This window comes from Trachurus japonicus, chromosome 1 (genome assembly GCF_045865225.1).
Source record: "Trachurus japonicus isolate A0001 chromosome 1, Traja_1.0".
Lineage (NCBI taxonomy): Eukaryota > Metazoa > Chordata > Actinopteri > Carangiformes > Carangidae > Trachurus > Trachurus japonicus.
In genome coordinates, this window is record NC_140907.1 from 13,748,576 (window position 1) to 13,773,109 (window position 24,534).

The following is a 24,534-nucleotide window of genomic DNA, read 5'->3' on the forward strand; positions in this document are numbered from 1 at the left end:
TTTAGAACATTAAACAAGAAGAGAAGCAGCAGCAATGAATAAATGAATAAATACAATGTGTTGTGATCTCGAGGGAGAACAGTCCAGTGGTTATGGACAGCTGCACTAAAGGCCCTGTCACCCAAAGTGCTGAGCCTGGAGAGTAAAGAGTAGATGGTTATCAGAGGAATGTAGCGACTGAGTGGGTTAAAAGGGATGAAGAAGACTGGAAAGGAAGGGAAGCGCTGAGCCACAGAGAGATTTGTAAATGAGAAGTACTTTAAAATGAATGCAGGATACATCTGGGAGCCAGTGAAGTGCTGAGGGGTGGAGGGTGATGAGCTTCCAGGAGTGACAGAGCTCCTGCAGCAGATTTCAAGACAAGTCCTTTTAACCCCTGAGTGGAAACGCCAAGAAAAGTAGCATTGCAGTGGTCAAATTTGGCAGGTAATGAAGACATGGGTGAGAGTCTCTGCAACAGATGAGGCATCTGAGGCACTGGATAATCATAATGGTTTAAACAGTCTGTCAGGTTGGATGGTGTCAAAATGGAATTGGGTTTGGTGTGAATAAATGGTTGTTTGTCGTCAGCATAGCAGTGGAAGTTGAGGCCATGATGTTGAATTATGGAGGATGTTAGGCCCAGTCCCCTTGTCCACCCACAGACTCAGACTTTGTGGCACGTTCCTGGTAAGTCCATATGTCAGCATTTCTGCAAACTTTGCTTGAGGGAATTACCCAAAGTTCAAGGATATCACAGCAGGATGCCTGGAGGAATAAAATATGTTAAATAACTACTAAAATCATATTAAATAAGATAGAAGAAGAATGGTTACAAACAAGCAGAAAACTGTTGTTCCAAAAGCCACTACAGGATAAATACAGGAGTACCAGGAGTAGGTAGATTAGACTATACAGGTAGATAGAAGTAGATTATTAGTATTTTGGTAAGTACATCTCTGCGCTGTTTAAACGCAGATTGAACCTTTTCCCATACGTCAGTTACACACTGATCATTAACTGAGGATGAAGCTGGAAAACAGAGGGGAGGTGTTGCGCTAAATACTCGCCGTGTCCCAGGCGAAAGCAACTGGATTTAGTCTATTTGTCTCATCCAAGAGGCTTCATCAGTTCATATACTGTACGCATCTGACCAGGCTGGGACTGGTCCAACTATCTGGTGTGGAGACTCACTATTTAACCTCTCAGACACCACCTATCTCCAATTTACAATGCTGCCCTTTCATCCCTTCCCAGGAGACTCAACCATCTAGCCTCAAAGAATACAAGAGGTTAAATAGTGAGTCTCCACACCAGATAGTTGGACCAGTCCCAGCCTGGTCAGATGCTACATGAACTGATGAAGCCTCTTGGATGAGAGGTGAAACGTCTTCCTAGACAAATAACTAAATCCAGTTGCTTTCGATTTAACCTCCTTTGAAAAAAAAAAAAAAGTCCCAGGCTAAGAATTTTCGTAGTCGAAGCTGATTGGTCAGATTTTGCCTTTAGTCGACTAATCGTCAAATCATGTTGTTTATCCATCATTGATTCATGATCTCATCAAAACTTGTAAGTCCCATCGTTGTGTGGGTGTCACATGTGCATCAGTGCTCGTAGCTGGTTCAGGGGTCGAGTGTCACAGCACCATGGACAGCGCTGTTTTTTGTGTGTAGTAGGTGTATGTGCATGTGCGTGGATACAGGTGCTCCACAATCGATAGACAGAGAACATGTCGCTCAGTTTAATCTTGTAGCCTAAATAAAACTTGAGGCCCAAATTCAATTTTCCCTCTATTGAAGGGAAATTACCTGAAGTGAAACAGGCAGAGAGAGACATAGGCGGCCGCGGTTCCCTCCCGACCCAGAAACTTCTCTCTCCCTCTGACCCTCTCAGTGTTCCTGGACCTCCTCTTGGATGTTTGTATCAAATAGTTTATATTTATATTTATTTTATATATTTTATTTTAAGAAATCCTTTGTAAAATCAGATGTTCAGCAGCAGTGAGCACCCCCAGATAGGCACAATGTTACGGTCTTTTTTGCGTCGATTCGACAGTGAGATTGGCAGTCGAATCAGACAGAATCAGTTGAATCCACTTTAACGAAATGCCGACTATTCGGCATCATCCCTCCTGATTCACAGCAGAGCTTTCTAGTGTCAGCTACTGGAAATTGTTAAACTTGTTTAAGTATTGTATAGACAGTGAGAGATAGATTAGATTATTTATTATCTTTAAAGGGACAACGAGGAGCTTCTATTTGGTTATAAAAAAGTCTCATGTTAATGTGGATGAATCTACGCTACCCACACTTGTTAATGGCTCCATTTTCAATAAATATATCATTTTGTCTCTATAGTTATTTTATTATTTTAATTAGTGGCGGAAACGCTGGGCGAGCCGACCAGCGTTTCCTTACTTTGGGTTTCGTGGACGCTGCCCGGAGAGTCATGGGAATAACGCCGCCGAATCGCCATTTATGGTCGGAACTATGACGGTATGTGATCGTCTTCGAACCTCCGACTTTCATTGTTGATGAATGAAATCATTCTCAGCAAGACGTCCGTCTTGCGCCGGTCCAAGAATTTCACCGTGCGCGCGGAGGCTCATGGTAAATGTAGTCAATGTAAATGTAGGTACTTCCCTTTCCAAAACTCCTCGTTGTCTCTTTAACCTTCTGGCAACAATGGCAGTGGCCCAGTTCAGAGCTTCCTTTTGGCTTGATGATCTCTCAAGGGTAGGTGTGTGCATAGTTTAGCAGGTTTCCTGACGATGGAGTGATATGGCAGAAGGACGGACTGTGTGATCTGTATGGATTCAGGTACCTGAGAGGAGGTCACTATATTTAGAGACCAGGTCATCGGTTGATGAGTTTGCATCGAGCATGACTAATCATTTTGTGGCACCATGTTCCTGACTTGTATCTCCATTATCTGTAGGACAGAGAAATGAGTCACAGATTGATGACACAAGGTCTTTATCAGTTTATTTCATATCGTGAGTGGGTGAAGGACAGATATTCCTGACTTTTCTGTTTTCTCTGTCACTCATTGTAGTCAAAGTTGTGTTTGTGTTTAAGGTGGGGACAGGTGGGGGGTAGTCCCTGGAAGGCGGTAGTGTTGTTATCAGTCGTCCTCAGTTCAGGGAGCAGTGTTTGTCAGTGTTTAGTGTGTGGAGACATAGCAGGTGCCACTTGTTCCATTTCATAAGTTTGTTTTCGCAGTCAGAGCACGGTCAGACTTTTCATCATCTCAGCATGGGATTGTGTTTGTAGTTTTCTCATCCTCCATTATCCAGCACATGATGGAGATTCAGCTACAGCTGTTAGCTTCCTTCTAAATTACTTTCCTGTGGGACCTTGATTATCATTATTATGTAATTGCACTTTAAGTGTAGACCAAACAGAGATTCTTATCCTCTGTACTCAACCAAGATGTGGCTGTTTGAGGTTGTCCTGCAGTGACACCGTGAGTTTAATATTTGTTGTAAATAGTTTCTGAATCATGACCCGTGCCAACTGAATAAGGCTGTTATTAAAAATGTGAAACCATGGAAACGGCAGTGATGGTAAGTCAGAAACAAAGCACCTTATGCAGCGTCCTCAGGGGGACAGGCTCCTTTTGGCAGCAAAATCCAGGCTCCTCTCACAGTCAGTGTTATTACTAAGACATTATCTCTGGCCTAGACAGAGTTGAAACTGGGACGATGATCGGGAGCTACTGTATGTTACACACACATTTCAAAAGTGGAAACAAAAAAATATCAGTTGAATTATGTGATCATCTCTTTTACAGATCTAGAGCCCCTGTTCACATGTTTTTATATCCATGCATTACACCAATATATCAGTAAGTTTTGACCAATAAGTTTTTTTTATTCAGTTTTGCCACACCACTGAGACTGAGTGACCATGAGTGAAAATGTTAAAGCCCCTGTTCAGACTTTTCATTTAGTGTTGATTTTGGTGGCCCCTGTGGACGAAAGTGGCGGAATGAAGACTGCATTTCCCACTGTCATGAAGATGTTTGTCTGGCCGGCGCGTGTAGATTTGTTTTGGAAACGTCTGAAAGAAGACGGGATTTGCTTTTTTTTTTTTTTTTTTTAGCAGCGTAATGTATCTATTCCTCGTATCGTTTGGTCAGTAGTCCGACCCAACCATGCCTTCCAAAGTAGACTACTTAGAAATAGTGTATCTTCACACTGATGGGCTCATTTGCTGTTGTAGGTTAAAAGCTCTGTACAGGGGCTTTAAATATTTGGGTCAATTTGGTTTTTAATTTTTACCAGTTTCTCACTGTCACTGTCCTCGACAAAATCTTCAGAACCCCACAAGACGTCTTTAGCAATTGTGATGTCTTGAAGCTTGACCTCACTGATATGAAGAAGTGCAACACTTCAATAGCAGAGGAAAATACAGCCAGAATACCTTGATTGGCTGTTTGAGATTGTGGTGAGATTTGATTGGTGAACTCCTGAAGTGATCTGATTACAAGGGATGAGGTGAGAAAACGAGAGTGTAGTGAATCGAAGCAGAATTGAGATCATCCTCCTAAATTAAACTTATGCTGCTAAGTTTCATGACAAAGCACACGCAGCAAAGTGTCGGTCTGTGCGTCTCTGGAATTTGCTGCAGAGGATCCGGGAGCTCAGGTTGGATGAGGTCCTGGTGAAATTGTTAGCTGGTGGTTGAGATGCTGTTATTATAACAAAGGGTGACCTGTGGAATTCAAGTCCTAGAAACTGTTTTCAGCTCTTTTATACCCAGTTTCATATGGATATAAGAGCGCTAAAATCCAGCACATGTACTCTGACTTATAAACCTGCCTGCGGTTGTGTGACAGTGATAAACAGGAGTTCGGCTTAATGGCTACAACTGTTCCCATAAAGGATCACGCCCTTGTGATTTCATCATCCTGATTTTAAGTAGATGAGAATGATGATGAAACTTCCTGTTTGATTCATAATGATGGGTTAGGCTGCTATAGAAGTAAATGAAAAAGGGAATGTGACATTGTGTAGAGATGTGTGTGTAGCTGCAGCCGTGTCCCTGAGGACTCCTCCTTATTGGACATGCGCTGTGATGGAGCGTGATGTGCTGTCGAGACATACTCTGGAGCTCTCTCTTCCTCTGGGGGCTCCCAGCAGCTCCGTGTCTGTGCTGACAGTGTCCGGCCCTGTCTGTCTTAAGGAGAACAAAAATACAAACGATGGAGGATGCCGTAGAAGTTTTTCAAAAATACAGTTCAAGTAATACACTATTGGTGTTTTTCAGATCCTGTTTGTTGTAACACAGTATGTCCATCTCAAACTGGAGGAGGTACATTATAGCACAAAAGGACTCACCCACTTTGCTATTCTCAGAAACGGCCTCGAAAGTCATTCTGTGACACGCCGACAACAACAACAACCACAAATTGACCATTCAGCCTACAGTGCAGCTGGTTCGGCTCAGAGAAAGTCAGTCTTTGCCTGGTAGAAGAACATGTGGTTGTGGTTTTTTTTATGGTGGGAAGTCCATTTCCTCCATACGCCTGCAGTTATTGCATTTTTTAATGTATATGACTGTATATAACTTTATTTTTTCTCCAGAGTTTGCAGGAAATCCATGTTTTCCTCTATTTTTTTTGTTAAGAAGCGACTAATAGCTGCAGGAAGTAAACATATAGTCAAACCTAATGCCATCTGAGGTGATGTTAATGAAGAATAAAGTTCCAGTTCTGCTTAAAAGAAAACTTACAGCAAACCTTGCATTAGTGGAAATGTTAAGTGGCGCACTTTTGGAAAGTTTTTGCTTTGGAGTTTGTTTTCATGCAGCAGCTCAACCTCCCCTCCCTAATCTGACCCTGCAGCCCAAAATACCCATACGCACATCGTTGCACAGAGTGACAGGCGGTGGTTAGATCCTCTCCCATCTCAAGCACAAAGCTGAGGATACTGTAGCGACAGCTCCATGACAGACAGCACAGGAAGATTTTAATAAAAACCTCAATGTCGTAAACTCTACCTTTCTTTATATAGATCCACAGCAGGCTAACCACTAGCACCTCCTTCTCCTCCCCCCTTTCCACACCCTTTGTGGTTCTGGCTCAGCAAAAAATTTGCTGCTGTGCTCGAGCAGCTTCCACTCTTTGATTTACAGACAACATTACGGACAAGAGTTATCACCTCGCTGCACCGTGAATGTTACTGCAGCGAGGAGCTGTGAGGGGAGGCGAGGTTTCTTTAGAGGTAAAATCTGTGGTTAGACCATCGCTCCCTAATAAAAACAAAACTAACGCCTTAATTGATAGATGGTCCTTTCAGAGATTTCAGTGTTTTCTGACACATGTGGAAACTGGTAAAACAGAGATACATGATTTATGATCAGATGAGAAACTAAATTGTTGTTCTCTGAAAATAGAACAAAACAATCTGAAGAAAAAAAGCAGTGAGAGAAACATTTCTCAAGCTCACTTAATCTGACTCTCTTCACTCAAGACTTTTTTATGTCATTGTTTTTCATACTTTGTACTGTAGCCTAAATTTTCTCTGAGTATAGAAAAATATACATGAGCAGCCTGTCATCCCTAATTTTACCTAAAACTACAAGTTACATGTGCATGCACTTACAAGAATTTGTACATGTTTAATCAAACTAACAACATTCAAACATGATAAAATATGTGTTTACATCCAGTCTAATGCACGTTGATTCAAAGTTGGATTTGGATCCGAGCCTTGTGATGCTCCAAATAAAGCATGTTACTTTGAATGACATGACATTAGAGCTTAAGATCATCCTGAAGGGAACCTCTAATCATGACGGATACACCCCAGACTTTGTGCTGTATCTCTAAATTGCTGTCGTGAGGTTACAGCTGGTATGTGGTTAACTACAGAATGCTCTCAGAGCTCGGTTTAGAGGCAAAGCATTGTGCTGCTACCAAATGACAATCACATATCTGCTTGAAGAGACATTTTCAGGAAATCAGCACAGCTGGCTGGATGCAGAAGCTTAAAGATAAAAGATGATGAATGAAGAAAAACACCCAGTAGTTTAAGTTGTATCCTGCAGTATTTAAACAGACTTTGTGGTTTCAGTCTCTAAGTTTACACGTTTTATTTCACTCAGACATCAGTTCTCAGCTTTAGCCACTGATCTGAGTTAAGATGTCTTGTTTTGTGATGATATCCTAGTTTTGTTTGGTGCAATGCATCAGACTACATGAGGCACAACCATGGCATGCCAGAGAGTATGCAGCTTTTGCCGTCAGCTGGGCTGTGACAAAAACTAACATTCAGTAGATGGTGATTGAATTTATCTGTCATATTACATGAGACAGGGAGAGTATGAGTACCAGGTCAAATACATGTTAATCCATTTAATCCCTTTAATGTGGAAACTGGATTCTCTCCTAATGGGTGTTTGTCAAGGCTTAGAGCCCACACCACCACTGCAGAAATAGTGGGACTCAGACCTGTTGGTGGTTAGGTTAGACTTCTGTCACCATGATTTGTTAATAAAAATTAAAAAAAAGAATTATGTTTCATTCGAGAAGGATGAAATTTCAGTCTTGTGCCCGTGTCCTGTACAGACTCAAGGAAACAAACAGCACGAAACCACAAGGTGCCATGAATGTGCCACAAACAGTGCCAAACCCTGTACGCTGCGCACATCCGTTCACAGGTGCCAGCTGTGACCATGTGTGATTTCTGACTCATTACAAACAGGTATTCTGGTTTGGTTCTCACTGTCTCCCCCTCCTCAGTGATGAAACAGCAAAACAACCTGTTTTCAATGGCAGTAAGAAGCAGTAGGTTTCTGCTGCTTCTATGTTGAAACATCCATCTAGTGCGTCTTCCTAGTTGAATGTGAGTGTGAAGGAAGACGCGTCATGGTGCTGCATTTGAGCAATGTTGGCAAAATGACAAATCTGTTTTCCAAGATTGTGCAAGTAGTCCTGCCCACTGTTATGTACATAGTGTGACCTTTGACCTCTGTGTTTCTCCTTAAACATCACTGAGTGTTCTCATGTCAGGATTATTGTCTAGTCATCGACATTTCACCCTCGTTTACATTTATCGCTTAATCGTGATTAATGCTTTGTCATGTTTACTGGTGAAAAGAGGCAGATTTTAAGGAAGTGGAGCCAGACACCAGTGTGACAGACTGACGTACACACAGGTCATCACAATGAGTCAGCGTGAGTCGTCAAGCGGTGATTGTGCTGTAGATAGAAGGGGGGACCATGTAAGGTCATGGAGGGATAAGAGTGACTGCATTTTACTCTTGTAAAACCTAAGAGGTATTGACCTCAATTAATAAAAAAGATGTTTTGTGTAAATAGAAGTTCATAATTAAACCTTCATCTCTGCCTCTTTATAAAAGCTCTCATTCTCGTTGAATGCACTGGCAAATCGTCGTACAAAGCTAAGAAGGTTGACTACTCTCAAAAGTCAGACTCAGACTTTATTAATCCCACCAGGGGCAATTGGTTTCAGCAGCTTGCATATTGGCACAGTACAAAAACACAGTACACACAATAAATACATAGGGAATGGGCTTTATGCACAGCTCCACTACTTCCTGAAATAAGCCAGCTCGTTTATTTCCTGTCTTACATTATTGGACCAATTGATTAATCCAGGAAGCCGGTGCATATTCTCATTTTTCCAGGTCATAGTATTTCAAAGGAGGTTAAATCGAAAGCAACTGGACTTAGTTATTTGTCTAGGAAGACGTTTCACCTCTCATCCAAGAGGCTTCATCAGTTCATGTACGCATCTGACCAGGCTGGGACTGGTCCAACTATCTGGTGTGGAGACTCACTATTTAGCCTCTTGTGTGGGCGTTCACAAGGGTGATGATGTCACTGATTCCCTTTTCTGCTCCAAGTGCCAACAACAGTTGTTTGAGTGACTGTCTTTGATGGAAAGTTGGTTTCGACTTCGTTAGTGCCCTATGTTGTTATAACGACAGTCGTTGGAGTCACTTGCCACTTGTGAACAGTGGTTGTTCTTTGAGGCTAGATTGTTGAATCTCCTGGGAAGGGATGAAGGGGCAGCATTGTAAATTGGAGATAGGTGGTGTCTGAGACCCCCTCCCCTGTTGAGGGATGGTTTCTCTACTTTTACATAGATGGCTTCTTTGACTCCTCTTTCAAACCATCTGTCATCTCTGTCTAGGATTTGGACATTGCTGTCCTCAAGAGGACAGCAGCACTATTGTAGTGAGGTCAGACCTGGATTAATCAATTGGTCCAATAATGTAAGACAGGAAATAAACGAGCTGGCTTATTTCAGGAAGTAGTGGAGCTGTGCATAAAGCCCATAAATTAGAGTAAATAAATAGAATAGAATGCCAAGGAATACAGTATCTTTGTTCAACTTGATCAAGGATCAGGTTGAACAAAGTGAATAAATACATAGGTTGCACATACTGTAAGTCTGCACAAATTGAATGAATGCAGAAATAAAAAAAAGTCAAAGTCAAAATATTTAATAAATATTGCTATTTCTGTAAATTTTACATTAATTTATGTCTGTATTTCTTAATTTATTGAAGGCAGCATGGTGTTGCCATACTGTAGTTTGCCCCACCACCTACCATAAGGAGTTTTCACTTTTGAACCTGCCAGCTCCTGCCTCCTGTCTGTGTGACTCTTAAATTGTCCAACAGTAGATGTGACTACAAGAGTGTCGAGAGTGCCGATTCGTCCAGGAGCAACTCTGAGATTGGTTGCAGGCAAAGCACCTGTGAACCAGTCAAGGCAGTAACAGCAGATCTACGTACACAATCCACCACACTGGTACAACCAATCTGTTTTTAGACTGAGGACGGTCCGCCTACATGGTCACAGAAATAGAGATTCGAAGATAATTACCTAACTAAATAATAATTAATCACTAAAATGTTTTCATTTTTGCATTTATTTGTGTTTTTATACCTCTGTTGTTTTTTTTGTCATTCATAATAAGCTATTCTAAGCTGAAAAATTTGTTTTTTCCTGCTCTTGGGTTTCTCCCTTTCATTTAAGTTGTCATTTCCTACGTCGAGTACCTCAGTAGTAATTATTCCATTGAGATCTGGGACGGTCCCCTGCTTTTGGTTTGAAGCGAACAGATGAGACGTCTCGCTGTCACGGATCAAGTGGAAGTGGTTGCAATGAGGGGCAGAGCTTTGTTGCTGTAGCTGCTGTTGTTTTGTGTTGATGTGGTGAGGATGGTGATCCAGTGATCTAATCTCCAGCAGTGTCATCAGCTTTATCACTCAATCCAAGACCTTCATTGACGTTTTTTCCAAAATTGTTTTGTCTGGGTAATCATGCCTGTTTGTCTCTCTGTCATCCTTGTTTGTCATAATCTTTGGTTCAGTTAACACACTGATAACGTAACCAACCAGAAACACAGTGTTGTCACCAGACTGAAGTGTCCGTGTCCTTATATGTTCATCATCAGCAACGTACATCATCACTTGATCATCAGAAAATAAATAAAATTGGAAAATATATCAGCATGCTGGGAGATGTGTGCATGGAGATCGGAGAGAATTGTAACAGGAGCTTTATCTTTGTTCCTGTTGATTTTTAGTGTCCCTAATTAGACATGTGTCATAGTTTGGCTCAGTGCCATGATGCTGCTGCAGCCGAGCTAATGATAGAGGAGGAAACCCAGAGCGCGGAGAGGCGAGAGACGAGGGATGAAAGATAGTGCCCTCTGGAATGTTTTGAGAAGGGGAGGGGTGGCACACAGGAAGTGGCATGGAGTTGAAATTAGACAATGTCGGTCTGTTGTGTGGGTGGTGGGGGCACACGGAGACAGCAACAGCAAGGTCAGGGCCCTCGGTGCCAGCCGTCATGCCGGTTGATTCATGAGGGGTCCTCGCTGGCTTTCCCTCGGGAGCACAGTCGTTATGGTTTTGAGATGACTCCTCGGAAAGTGGCTGCAACTCTATAAACCTGTCTGAGTCATATACAAGGAAATGTGAAGCTCTATTTATGCAATGTAAAAAGTATACATTATGGAGCCTAACATTGCTCTTTTTATTTAGTACTTAATTTCTGCAATTTCTCGAAGCAAAACGATTGAACTTTTCAAGTGACCGGAGACCTTAGAGGTGCACTGGATCAAAAACTGTTGGCTCTGAGAAAAACTAAAAAGTCCCATCCACTATTGTGCACTTGTACAGAGATTTATTAATGTTTCATTCTGAGATCATCAGCATTCTCTCAAGACCAAACTGTTTACAAAATGAGTATAAATGACCAACAGTGTGTATATATACTGTATATATATATATTATAGTGCAGCACCATGAGATAAGCCACACACCCACATGGTCGTGTCTGTGTTTTTATTGGACACGTTATGTCATGTCAGACCACACCCATTTAGTTCCTTTTCCAACTTCTCCCAGAGATTAGGAGCTCCTGTCACCCTGAAACAGAAAGTGATCGAAAGAATTGATACAAAGTGATAAAAGAAAGTTGAGTAACTGTGTCGAGTCAAATCTGCTGGTTGTGTGATTATTTTCTCCAAACTTCACCTTTTAAAGAATGTAAAGAAACTTAAAGCAGAAGTAAGCGATCCGGTCGTTTTGGCTAATGCTGCGTTCCAGGCAGGCTTTTGAAACTGTAAATTACAGCTTCATGTCACAACTTACGATTTTGTAGCGTTCCAGGCAACCCACTCGTGTTTTTCCGACCTGTTTTACCGGTGAAAGTCACTATAACGTCCACTCGTAACTTCTGACCCGTGAACTCGTACCAGATCGAACTGGTACCACTTCACGGTCGGAAAAATACGAGTTACGGGTTGCCCTGAACGCACCATAACAGTCCTCGTCCCTACGTCACCACATTCACGGCGTTCCTTGGCTGCACACAGCCCTGCATGCCGTTCTCTCTCCTCATTGGATAAAACTTGTAGGATACGAGAAAAGTTTTCTCCTCGGCTCAGAGCAGAGCAGAGTGACTGACAGACCCGTGTTTCGGTCCAAACACTCTATGTAAGTGATTGCTGTTGGAAGATATAACTATTTAAGACTTATATTAACACAAAAATATTGCTTACTTCTGCTTTAATAAGAGGAAAAAAGAATAAGGTTGCTACATATCTCAGTGAAATTCATTACACCTACACTTAAACAGGCTTAACACCTGCAAGACTGAGGAGGAGGTTTCCTCAGGTCACACATGAAAGGAGTTTGAGGTTCATTGATGCGTGTGAACATATTTCTGACCTGACTCACTTCATTCCAGCAGCATCACCTCAACCAGAGTGAATTAAAAGGAAACCTGACAATTAGATTTTGAACCAGTTAGAAATTCTTATCCCAGGAGCGTCTGTACGTCAGTTCTCCCTGCCCGTCGTTACTCATTTAGCAGCTGTCAGACTTGTTTGGATGGTTCGCCTCCCTCCTCTTCCCGCGCAACGTTTTGATCTCTGAAAAGATCCAGCAGACTGCAACACAAAATGAGATCAGTCTCCAAGAGGAATATCACTGCAGGATTTTTGCTTATGGGGCTGTAGTTTGTTTTGTTTTGCATGTGCACGTGTGTGTTCATGTACCCTGTATATATGTGTGTGTGTGTGTGTGTGTGTGTGTGTGTGTGTGTGTGTGTGTGTGTGTGTGTGTGTTGTGACAAGGTGTGGAAAAAAATGTGTTTGGTGGAGCATGTCGTTTCTACAACAGAGAGGACTTTGTGTACCTACCTGTGAAATTGTCCCTCAGCTGCAGTGTGTCTAATACAGATGACGGCTTCTTGTCACACTTCTGTCCTCTTTGGTTTTACTTGTTTCCCAGCTGAACTTCTAGAAAATCATTCTATTAGAGGAAAGGGGGATAAGAGAAGACTAATTTATTTATTTATTTATTTATTTGGTTCATTTCGGGCATGTCAATTAGTCATCATCATCACACATCATCTCAATCCAATTAATACAATACACATGACCGAAAGGGAAAGCGGGAGAAGCAAAAGCTTATCTAGTCCCGCCCCCTAATAAGTTCTTTGCTCCTCCAGGAGTCTGACATGGAGTCATTTTCCCCTTACCTTTCTGCTCCTCTGGAGCACATTGTGATCGTCATCATATCGATATGTCTGTTTAGAAAACCTCCCATTCATGCCTCAAATATCAAATAATTGAATATTTTGGCAAAGCACAGTCTTACACTTGAAGCGATAGATTAATCCTTTACAGATGCTGTGGGAGATAAGGCCAAAGCCACTTCCTCTCTTCTCCAGCCCCATGCTGTGCCTCCTAGAGTGGTTTTAAAAGACAGATGATCTTAGTTTGTAAGATCTCTATAACCTCATTTAAACCCTATAAAATCTGTTTGATCCCTAACATATTTTGAACACTAGTTAGCATCAGCCCTGCTTCGTCTGTTCTTGTCCATTTTAGATGCGAGTTAAGTTTAGAGCCCACTGAGCTCTGTTTTTTGCGTGAACCCACAAATCTCCTGTCAATTCTATGTGCGTTACATGTGTGCATTATTTCAAACCACATGAAAGTGCATGTGGATTCTTGCAGCAGCAAATATGATATGATGATGAGTGTGCAAGATATGATTGAAAACTTAAATACATTCAACACATCAACTATGCACTAAATACAAAACAACAACAACTTGTTTTCATGAACAGGTTCAAATGATTACGCAATCAGAGAGCAAACTGTGACATGCAGATCCCTCCTAATAAATAATTCACACATGTGCAGAACACCTAAATCTGCAATCTAAGCTGCATTCCCTCTAAAACCTAAATGCATGGGTTTACATTGCAGTACAGCATCATCATAACCTCATGTGCCCCTTGTGTCTCCCTGTGTTGGACCGCAGTGGTTTCTTTCTTTTTCAGAACCAATAATCCCTCCGTCCTCCTTTACAGGAGCCTTGCCAAAGCCTGTGAGCCGAGATAAGAGTCCATTGTGTCTGTCCATCATGAAATATCCCAGGTCACAGATTCCCCCACCTCGTCTGTAGAAATGTTCAGCGCTGCAGCTCAGTCCTCAGTGTCCATCATCAACCTACTCCCAAAGCGTTTTAGCGCACTAAGAAAACCAAGCTGTGTTTTCTGATTTATTTCTTACATAATGTAAATGAGAACTGGTTTCTGTAACTTGGGCTGGGAATCAAGCAAAAGGCAAAGACAGATTGTGACGGAGCGACTCTGTCATGCACAGCGCGGAGAGACACGTTCATTCTCTGTTGTTAATCAGTTCCTCTTGTGCAACCAAGGGTACACACTTGGTAGACTACCTTCATTCATCTGGACTCATCTCATGTTGTGCGTTTTTGTTTTTTGTTTTTTGGTCACCGTGGGACAGTAATTCACAACCAAAAACTTTTGACAACTAACTTAAACATTTTTTCCTCACAGTTTGAAACTGAACGTCCCCGTGACACAGGGGAAGCACTGCATTGCAGGACTGTACAAAAGTCAAGATAAAAAAGAAAATGAATCATTGGTTCGTATTTTTGGTTTCTATGAATGAATCCAAAATCATGTCAAAACAATATTGAAGTATGAGGATTGAAAGTTTCCAAAACTGAACAATCATCTGGTGCAATAGTCATATCCCACGCTGCATTTTCATTTCTTCCTGTTGTTCCTGCTGAAATTTGAGTGGTTGTTCAGAAATAAGAGTCGTTCAAGAGCTCATAGAATAACTCAGACAACATTTAGGAACCTTTGTCCTCTCATCTCATCTTTGTCTTTTCTGTCACAGGCGTGTTGATGGACGAGTTGTCACGGCCGTGTCACATGATGCTGCTGGTGAATCCACAGAGCGGGAAAGGACAGGCGCTCACCCTCTACAACAACCACATCCAACGGATGCTCAACGAGGCCGGTGTCCCACACACTCTGGTTATCACTGGTGAGTTGAAGGCACAAGTCCACACCACACAGATACACAGGCTAAGAATATCAACATAATTACACAACTTGCAATGGGGAGTAAATAATAATTTATTCAAGAGAGATTAGCTGAACCTCTTCATTTTTTTTTTTACACATAGGGCCTATCTTTATTGATTTTTTGACTTGGTACATCATTCGTCCAAAAAATATTTTGTTACATCTTTCTAGTCTTTAAACAACTTCCCTCTCTCCCCCCAACCCTGAACTTGGAGCCATCAGTTATGTACAGTACACCTGCATGTCAGTAAAAGTGAATACATAATCAACTAAAATAAATAGGTGAGAGTGAGTGAAAAAAAAGGAAAAAAGAAAGAAAAAGAGAGAAACATACATACACTGGACTGAATTTTAAGATTTAAAAGAGGTGCAATTGTTATGATAGTAGTAGTGTACTAAAGGGCTCTATATGCACAGCTCCAGCACTTCCTGAATTTAAGGCAGCTCTTTTATTTCCTTTTTTACATTATTGGACAAACTGATTAATCCAGGTGTGTCTGACCATTGTGACTACTCAGACACACCTGGATTAATCAGTGTGTCCAATAATGTAAGACAGGAAATGAAGGACCTGCCTTAAATTCAGGAAGTGGTGGAGCTGTGCATAGAGCCCATTTGCCAATAATCATTGCGCAGTTATATGTTGTTATCAAATTTGTCTGGAAAGTGTGATGAATGTTAAGATGTAGTTTTGCCCTCCAACTTTGACGGACCCAAGATTTGTTTTCAACAAAACAAAGTGATCATTTTGGTCATGAGTGTGTCTGCAAATAATCCAGTAGTTTATCACTACAGCTAAAAATCCCCAGTGCCCCTACAGTACCTGAACCACAGGGTGGAAAGAAACTTAATAAAAGCAAAGATGATCAGAGTTTCCTGGGAGTTTTGCTGGTTTTGCCCAATGAAACATACAGAACAGACGTATTATGGATTCCACATAACACAACACATTTGACACTCAGCTCTCACAGATCAGTTTCCCACTTGTAACATGTTTTGAAGTAAATGGTCGTACAAACGGCTTCTCTCACTGTCGTACACACAGCCACAGCAAAGGCCACGATCACAACAGCAACACCTCCCTCCATGTCCTGCAGAATTCCTCTCTATCCCGGTACCCTCCTCTGATTTAAATCCTCTTCGTGTTTTCCTGCTGTCACCATCATTATGCTGATCAGCTGCCTCTGACCCATATGCATGAAGAGATGTTATATAATGAATATGTGTATACAGAGTCGGACGCACATATGGATGAGGACACATCAGCAACGAACACACACAAAATCCCCATTTGCCATGATTTGTTTGGATATAATCTTGAGCTGCCCCATGTTGACGTTATTATCTTATGTTTTATTTTTCATATTTATCATCAGTGTAATCTACATACACTGGGCAAGATTACACAGCGCAGTAGTGGTCACACTCTCTCATCCTATGGTGTTTCAGGGCAGATACAGTGCATTCTCTAGTCTTTCTACATTTTGTTATGTTGTAGCCTTTTGCTAAAAAAGAAAAAAAAAGAAAATCCCACAAAAGCTTGCAGCCAATGACAGTGTTTGTGCAACTTTATTAAAAATCAAGAACTTGAATATTACACCGAGTTAAGTGTTTACATTTTTGTTATGATTATTGTCATTTGGCTCATTAACGTCTTTCCCATGTTTCTACACTTTGATTCAAGTTCAAATGTGGTTAATTCATCTTATTGGACAGATTTGGAAAGACACCCGTCTATGTGTCCTTTAGCTGCTGATCTGAATCCATCTGGCTTCTGCACAGCTCAGATCGATGTGGTACCGTAGTGATGGTTGTAGTCAAAAGAAATGCAAGCAGGTGCAGAACAGCAACTCTCAGACAAGATTTGCATGTCTGATGAAATGAAACTAAGATCAAACTGTTTGGCCTCACTTCTAAGCAGCAGAAGTAGAAGAAACCAGACACTCAGGCTACTCAGTCAGACCATGGTGGCTCTGTATGGCCATGAGGACAGTTCAAGGAAGAGTCCAGATGATTATTCAACATTTCTTCCACTGAAGAGTTACAGAGGCCACTGTGCTCTTGGGAACATTCAATGCAGCAGAATATATTTTTCAAAGCCTCGACACAATCCTGTCTCTGAGCTCGGCAGGCAGCTCCCTCCACCCGTGGCTTGTTTTTGCTCTAATAGGTATTGTCAGCTGTGAGACAAATCACGTCTAGTCAACTGAATTTTCTAGAGGTGGACTCAATACGGTGTCAAAACACCTCAAAGATCAAGACAAATGTGAGAAACCTGAACTAAACTGTGTCAATAGCAAACGGTCTGAGCTGTTGATATTTCAGTTTTACCTTTTTAATACATTTCCAAAAAGAAATTAAATTCTGATTATGTTTTTCCATTATTATATTGATGGATGATGATGATGAATATTGATGTTGGGGAGGAAAACACTCCCTGAACACTCTCTGAATGCACAGTAGATAACTGATCAGCATGCAATGTAATCCTAATCCTATGAGTTATTCAGAGGCGTCTTTTTCTTTCCTCGTCTTCTATTTTTGACTTTCATCCTCTGTCTGGGTTTGTCCATAAATCAATGCAGTGTCAGATAACAGAGAAAAAAAAACGCAGCTTTCATCGCAGTGGGAAATGCGCAGACAGAGAAAAGAGGGCAAAAAAAGAGAGAAAATCACAGTGAGGAAGAGAAATCCTCTAACCTACACTGTGCTATAAATGTGGAACAAATGTACAAGGGAATGAGCTCTTTGTGACTTTCAAGATGAACTTTTTGATGAGTTAATCCCAGACAACATATTAGAATAGACTGAACCCCCAGATCTACATATGTGATGAGCATGCATGACCATAGTCAATCTCTGACTGACAGACTTTGAAAATAAATCTTTCACTATAATCCCTCCCAAATGTCTAAAGCCATGAATGATGTCTCAGTAGAGGAACTTTTTCTCCTGACATGCCATTGAATAACTCTGCAACAATAATGATTATGATTCACAGTATAAGAATACATATATTTACATAATTCATCTTAAATCAAATAATCTCTAATTAAGCTCAAATAGCAGTGTTAAAGATAAGGAGTGTAACATTTTTAATTGACTAGACATTATTAATACGTCCTGTGTGGAAAGTCACAGCCAACACAAAGCAACAAAGTTCATCATAAATCTTTTAGATTTATAAGTTATGATAACTAATGATTTTGTTGTTATTGATTCAGTTGTAAACCATTAATAAGACAATAAGTCTGGTGACTCAGCTTTAAGACACAGTGAAATCAATTTATAAAGTATTTATACAGGGAACTGAAAGATGATTATTCAGCAGTAAACACTTAGTTCAATATACAGTTGTTTGAAACAGTTCTTGACACCAGTACATGAGTATTTAGTGTCACACAGTGAAAATCTAATTAATAAACTTATTTTGTGAGAGTCTACTGATGAAACACACCGTGCAAGGGGACAGATGGAGAGGTGGTAGCTGCTGTCTGTGTTAAGCTGATTAAATTAGTGAATATAAAATGAGATTTTAAATTGCTGGAAACCTGCACCCATATGAACTTTGCCATTAATGAGCTTCAATGTTGTGCAGACCGCATTGCTCATGTTTGATTAATTAATGCACATCTGATGACATGTTGCTGTTTTATTCTTCATCTGTGTCACAGTAACATGCTTGGTTTTAAATACAACACTGTTTTACTGAGTAATGCCAACCATGAGTGTGAGATAAAAGAAAATTAGAAAGCAGCCGTCCTGATTTAGATGTTGTATATTGACCTCCTACCCAAATTAACTCCTGGTGACATATTGAAGCTGTATATCAACCACATGAAGCATAACAAAGACAAACACCAACTGTTTTCCTACACAGCAGAGAGTGAGAGCTGGTTTAAGGGCACTCGTGAGAACAATTTTCACTGAAATAAAATCACCATACTCCATTTTGGAGCAGCCAGCATGCAGAGCTCAGATTTAAACTGGCTATTTGTGAACCGCTTTCTTCTCAAGTTTAGTTTAGTTGAACTTTATTGTCCACCCAAGTGGAAATTTGTCTTTGACTTCCCACATAAAATCACCATCAAACAGGATTGTTATTGACCCTTTGCTAAGTTACTACTAGACATCAAGCTTGCCTCTGTAGCATTGCACACAAGCAGTTTTACATTTACAACAGTGACACTCAGCAGTCAAAATGTGTGGTAAGCTTTTAAACTACAGGATCTTGATTTCAAGCTAAAGTTGTTGTGGTACAGTAGTTGCAGTATGATATTGTTTGCTATGACAACTGTCAATGTACAGAACACCATTCAAATGTGTAATAGGCCTACTGAAATATTGTGGAAGGTAGAAGTAAAAGAAGCAAAACATAAGACAATATGTGTAATATTCAGAATTGAAGCTAATTAAAATTTTTAAGTATTGTTGGGTGGGTCCATTTATTCAAAAATGCATAATTTTTATGAATAGGTTTGGAATAAAAAAAAATCTCAATATGCAAAGAACCAAGTAAATGTAGCTGTGAAATAAATGAAACAAAGTAAGAAATTCAGCTATAAAAAGCTGAATAAAATAGGCTAAAGCTCTGTCTGGGCTTCTTTATAAGCAGCAAAGAAAGGGTTGTGTTATGTTTGTTTTATTGTCATCAGTTTTTAACTACGACAAAAAAAGTTGTTGAATATGAGTTGAAACAATGAGTTTATCAACCATATCTCAACTTCTACAAATCCCAAAAATGCAATTCTCAACACGGATAAATTAGCATCAGAACATGTCTTTTTCCAGCAGTTCCTGTGACAGCCACTTAATAGCATAAACAGCTAAGAACATGCTAATCCTTGGCCTGAGCTGAGCTGTTGGCTAGTTAGCCAGACATGACTCACTTAAAAGTATTTATCTACTGTATTTATTTAAACTTTATTTTAAAAAAAAAAATTCAGTAAGGACAAGTTCTTATTTACAACAGTGACCTGGCAAAACGAAAGGCAAGGCCCTGTGAGGGAGAGAGGGAAGGGGCTAAAAACATTAAAGGAACTAAAGAGGAAGCATCTCTCTAAACCCTCCAAGTGCACCACTTAATTTCGACCAACTGCTGCTCTGTTTCTATTGAAAAATGTGTTTTATAATTACATGTTTGGCCCAAACACTTGGAAAGCAGCATGTCTATTGGCTCTCGCTGGCATCTGCGCCGGCCGTGTGTAAGTCTCCGATTGTGGATGCTAACAGAAGTAGACAGACTCATTATGGGATCCTGCGCTGTGGCAGCTGTGGGCATTGCCATGGGTGGAGGATAGATGAAGGATGACTGCCCTGCTGTGGGGATCCAGCGCAGGAACAGAGAGTGTGTGTTTTTGTGTTTGTTAGTGAGCTTGTGCTCGTGTCTGTGTGTTCCTGAAGCTGACACACACTGATTCCTCCCACGCAGCCCAGTATTGATTTAAACATTGGCAAAATGATCATTGCCCTGTCTTGCTCAGACTCATCTGCTAAATACAAATATGACAAATGTTTACTGGGAGGGACAGATATCCCCTCAAACACTTCTTTTTTTCTACATTTTTCTCCTTTTTTATGACAACAAATCACGTGGTCTCTTGCAAAAACCTTGTGAGCCACGCTGTGCTGGAGCTCCTTTCTGTGTCATGGCCCATGTGACGATGTTGAGACAGTTATTGTAACTGTGGCACAGAGGGCAAGAAGAGGACACGGATCCTGGAAACATCTGAGATCTTACAACCTGAGGAAAAGAATAATGTGATACATTTATCAAAGGAAGTCTCACTGGAGCAACAGAGTTATACAAGACGTCTGATATTTATGTTCAGGTCTGGGCGCTCTGTGAGACAGATTTTACATTCACATTTTACTCACTTCTGGTCTCCTCGCTGCGATGATTTGATTTTGCTGTAAAAGTTACAGCCACTCAGTTTCTGTGGGTGGATGCAGGATAAAAAGTGGTCTGTGCCGCAGTGGTCTCTAACTGCCGGCCCGACGGCCAAATATGGCCCACGAGACAACTTTAGCAGACCTCCCACGGACTGTTAGATCTGGGCTATTTTTTTTCTCATTTTAATTTTAAGAGTTATTTAATATTTGAGCAAGGCCACAGGATCAGTATGTAATCTCTGCTTCTGTATTTCACATTTAACCTCTAACAGCTGTGCTCAGCTACGCGATTTGACAAAATGAATCCTTCAGCTATGACCAGCAGCACAGTGATTTCCCACGTTGCGTCTGGCAGCAAAATCTCTCTTCCTTATAAATTTAAGACCTGAAGCACAGACCATTTGAAGAGAGACGGACAATCGATCATTTCTTTATGGAGTCTGGTACAACTGCCTCGTGGGCAAAGGGAACACTTGAGTTCTGTACAAATTTCTGCCTGAAAGACATACATACATACATACATACACACTGTACTATACTGACAGACAAAAGGTGTCAAAATATCAATTTAAAAAGTCAGTGTTATAGAAATATCTCCATACATCAGTCTGGCTATATTTTAGTGGTAGTGGACCTGCTGCTGCAGCTGCACTTGTTGCTGCTGTTCCACATGTTGTTGTTATTGTTTATTCAGTCTGCCTCAATCATATCTCAATTTCTGTTTCAGAGTTTTAGCATCACCCTGGTTCTGAAGGACATGATTTAGTCACAGATGTATTTCATTATAATTTACTCAATTTTAAATCTTTTTCATTTCAGCTTTTAAAAAGAAAATTGCTTTTTGACAGCAGCTCCCTGTACGGGCACAGGGTTTGTGAAATGCGACGAGTCTTTCCACCGCTGCCACCACTCTGTGACCCAAAAGTATCATCATTTCCAGGATTTTCTTGTTTAATGCGGTTGTTACCACTTTGTATAATTGTAAGTTTGTGTAAATATACTGTCTAAAGTTTAACCATATCTTGATTATAGGTACTTTTTCCACTCTCAGACAGCAAAACATTGCCCATGTTTAAACTCTTACTAGCAGATATTTCCAGAGTTCTGGCTGTGGGCAGTGTCAGGACAGGATGTGTCTCTCAGCGCCTGTAGCCATCAACACAACCTACTGGAGTCTCTGTGGATCTGCGATGAGGCGTGTTTCTATTACTGCACTCTGGGAAAAAAATATGTCTCATAAAGTCCTACATCTCTACAGTGAAACTAGGTCCTCTTTGGTTTTGATTGATTCGATTTGATTTATTGGTCCCCATGGGAAGATTCGTCTTCACTGACTGTGCGTTACAATGGAGGACAACGTTGTACTGTACATCACAAGACAGACAACAACAGTAATTATATACACAACAACAGTGACAACATACGTGACGACACAGTGCAATAGTGGACAGACAGATCAACGGGGCCTGCTGTTCAGGGCAGATATGGCTGCAGGCATCAGACTTTTCCCAAGGCGCGAGCCCTCCTAAACTTGAGGTTCTGTACCTTTGCCCTGAGGGTAGTGGGATGATGTATGTGTGAGTGATGTCTTGTGCTATGGTGTTTGCTAAGCGAGTGATGGACTTTCTGTTTAGTTCTGTGAGGTTGGGTGAAGCATAGTGAAGAAACATGTGGAACAGTACAGAAGGATGGGTTGGATGATGCTTTGATAGAGTAACAACAGGAGGTGAATTGCGTAAAGTTTGCGAATGGCTGACTGTCTTTGTTGGCTTCTTTTTTGAATTCCTTTTTTGAATTTTTGCTGATCCAGGCAGCAAAAAGGAGAGAGATGTGGAGAGGAAGAGGAGGACAGAGGAGCTGAGAGGAACAGAGAGGGCAAAGAGGAAGATGTGTGATTTTTTCTTTTTTTAATTGAGTGGCATGAATTTACATTTAAGAAGATACTGACTAGTGAGACTGGGAAAAGACTCAATAATTGTGTTGCACACTCCAGAAAGTCTAATCACACATGTCATATGTTTTGCTATGATAAAACCAACTTAGCCCATGCAGACTTGCCAGTCTGAATTTGTATAATTGCATCAGACGTTCATGTCGATGTACTTATGTCATCCTCAGTGGTATTTGAACTTTATTTACAGTTAGAGGTGGTGACCACACATGAAAATCATCATAAACTGCAATGCCACAGCGTCACACCTCAGACACTCCCTGTTGTGTGTGAGAGAGACACTGCAAGGTATTTGTTAGTCAGTGTGTGTGTGTGTGCATGCAAAGTTTTGTGTTTATCTGTGTGGCCACGCCCTCAGGCACCTCCAGGCAGCTGAGTAAGCTGTCACAGTGTTTGTAGTGTTTCCTGCTGTATTACAACACACACATATATTTAAGAGGTGGTGCTGTTGAACTGTCATCACCCGCTGTCACTGTCGGTGGATGAGTACCGCAGCTATCAGACTGTGCCGCTTGCACGAGAGCTGCAGTCAGCATGTGCGAGACAGCAGGGTGGAGGTTCGTGTGGAGCTGTCGTTAATGGGATGATACAAGGTCAGCAGGAGGACAAAGCTTCTCATTACCTGTGTACACTCAACCTGTATCCATGTGAACAAACCGGTCGAGGCAGACAGCCGCCCACCCAGAGTCAGGATCTGCTCAAAGTGTTAAGAGGAACCTTTTTTTCTCTCCTGTCGCTATGTGCTTGCTCATAGGGACATGCTGAGTGTCAGTCTTGTATAAAGTACTTGAGTATCCTACCAGAAAATAACTTTGGCACAAGTTAAACCAACACCAAGGAACTTTTCAACCTTAATAAAATATTTTCATAACTTTTGTGATGATACATCGACTTACAACAAGTTGAATGACACCTCTGTCATGGTCTGAGGGGGTCTGTATCTCTTTCTCTGGCACTAAGCAGCTTTGAAGAGCATGGTAGGAACCCGGCTCTCACTTTACTTTCACTTTCACTTTTGCGAGTCACAACAAGGAGGGAGCAGGCAAAACAGCACTTTAGCAATGGATTATGTTTGTGTTTTCACTTTGAAATGATCCACTGGAAACAGAAACTTAGTTTTGATGTCTTCTGTTAATTTTAATGCAGGATATTTACAGGGCTTCACGCTAGTGTTCATGGGAAATGGAGTCTTCCTTCAGGCAAAACACTACCGCTTTGGTCCACAGGCGCCACCAAACTCAACCAAAACTGAAAGTTCTTTAGTACTGCTTTAAACTCACTCTTTAGAATATTATATCTATAAGGCATCTGATACTTACTGTACTCAAGTATCAAAAGTACATTTCCAACATTAAAGGTACTGAAGTGTTGAAGTTCTGCATAATATTCAGAGTTTCCACAGTGTCCGAAACATCAAATTCAAATAATTTTTTGGGACTTTCAAGGCACTAGTCCCTAAACTTAAAGGACCAGACTTATTTACATACGTTCAGTTGGCATAAGAGTTGCTTCATCCAATGTATGAAAAGTTCTCCTGTAAATACAGGCGACTGTAGTTCATCATTGTACACTTATTCTGTTTGGTGCATTTACTTGCAGTCTAGGAGCATGGATTCACCAACCTTTATTTTGTAGAAACGAGTAGCAAAGAAGATGCATGATGACAAAATGTGTCTCTCTGTCAGTGTTGTTTGCTTTCATTGCCTGCACACAATGGATCTTGGGACAAGTTCGCCCACAAGGGATCAACTTGTTGTAACCTTAGTCACTCAGGAGAAGAAGGCAGTATTTCTCAGTGGCATTTGAAG

General features: G+C 41.0%; 1 protein-coding gene across 1 annotated transcript in view; it reads left to right on the forward strand.

The window, feature by feature from the left end:
- LOC146991514 (sphingosine kinase 1-like) overlaps positions 1–24,534 on the forward strand; it is a 40,008-nt gene that overhangs the window by 5,596 nt on the left and 9,878 nt on the right. Inside the window, exon 2 of the mRNA XM_085773949.1 lies at positions 14,693–14,842. Coding sequence (XP_085630075.1) covers positions 14,693–14,842 — 150 coding nt within the window. The remainder of the gene's footprint in view (positions 1–14,692; positions 14,843–24,534) is intronic.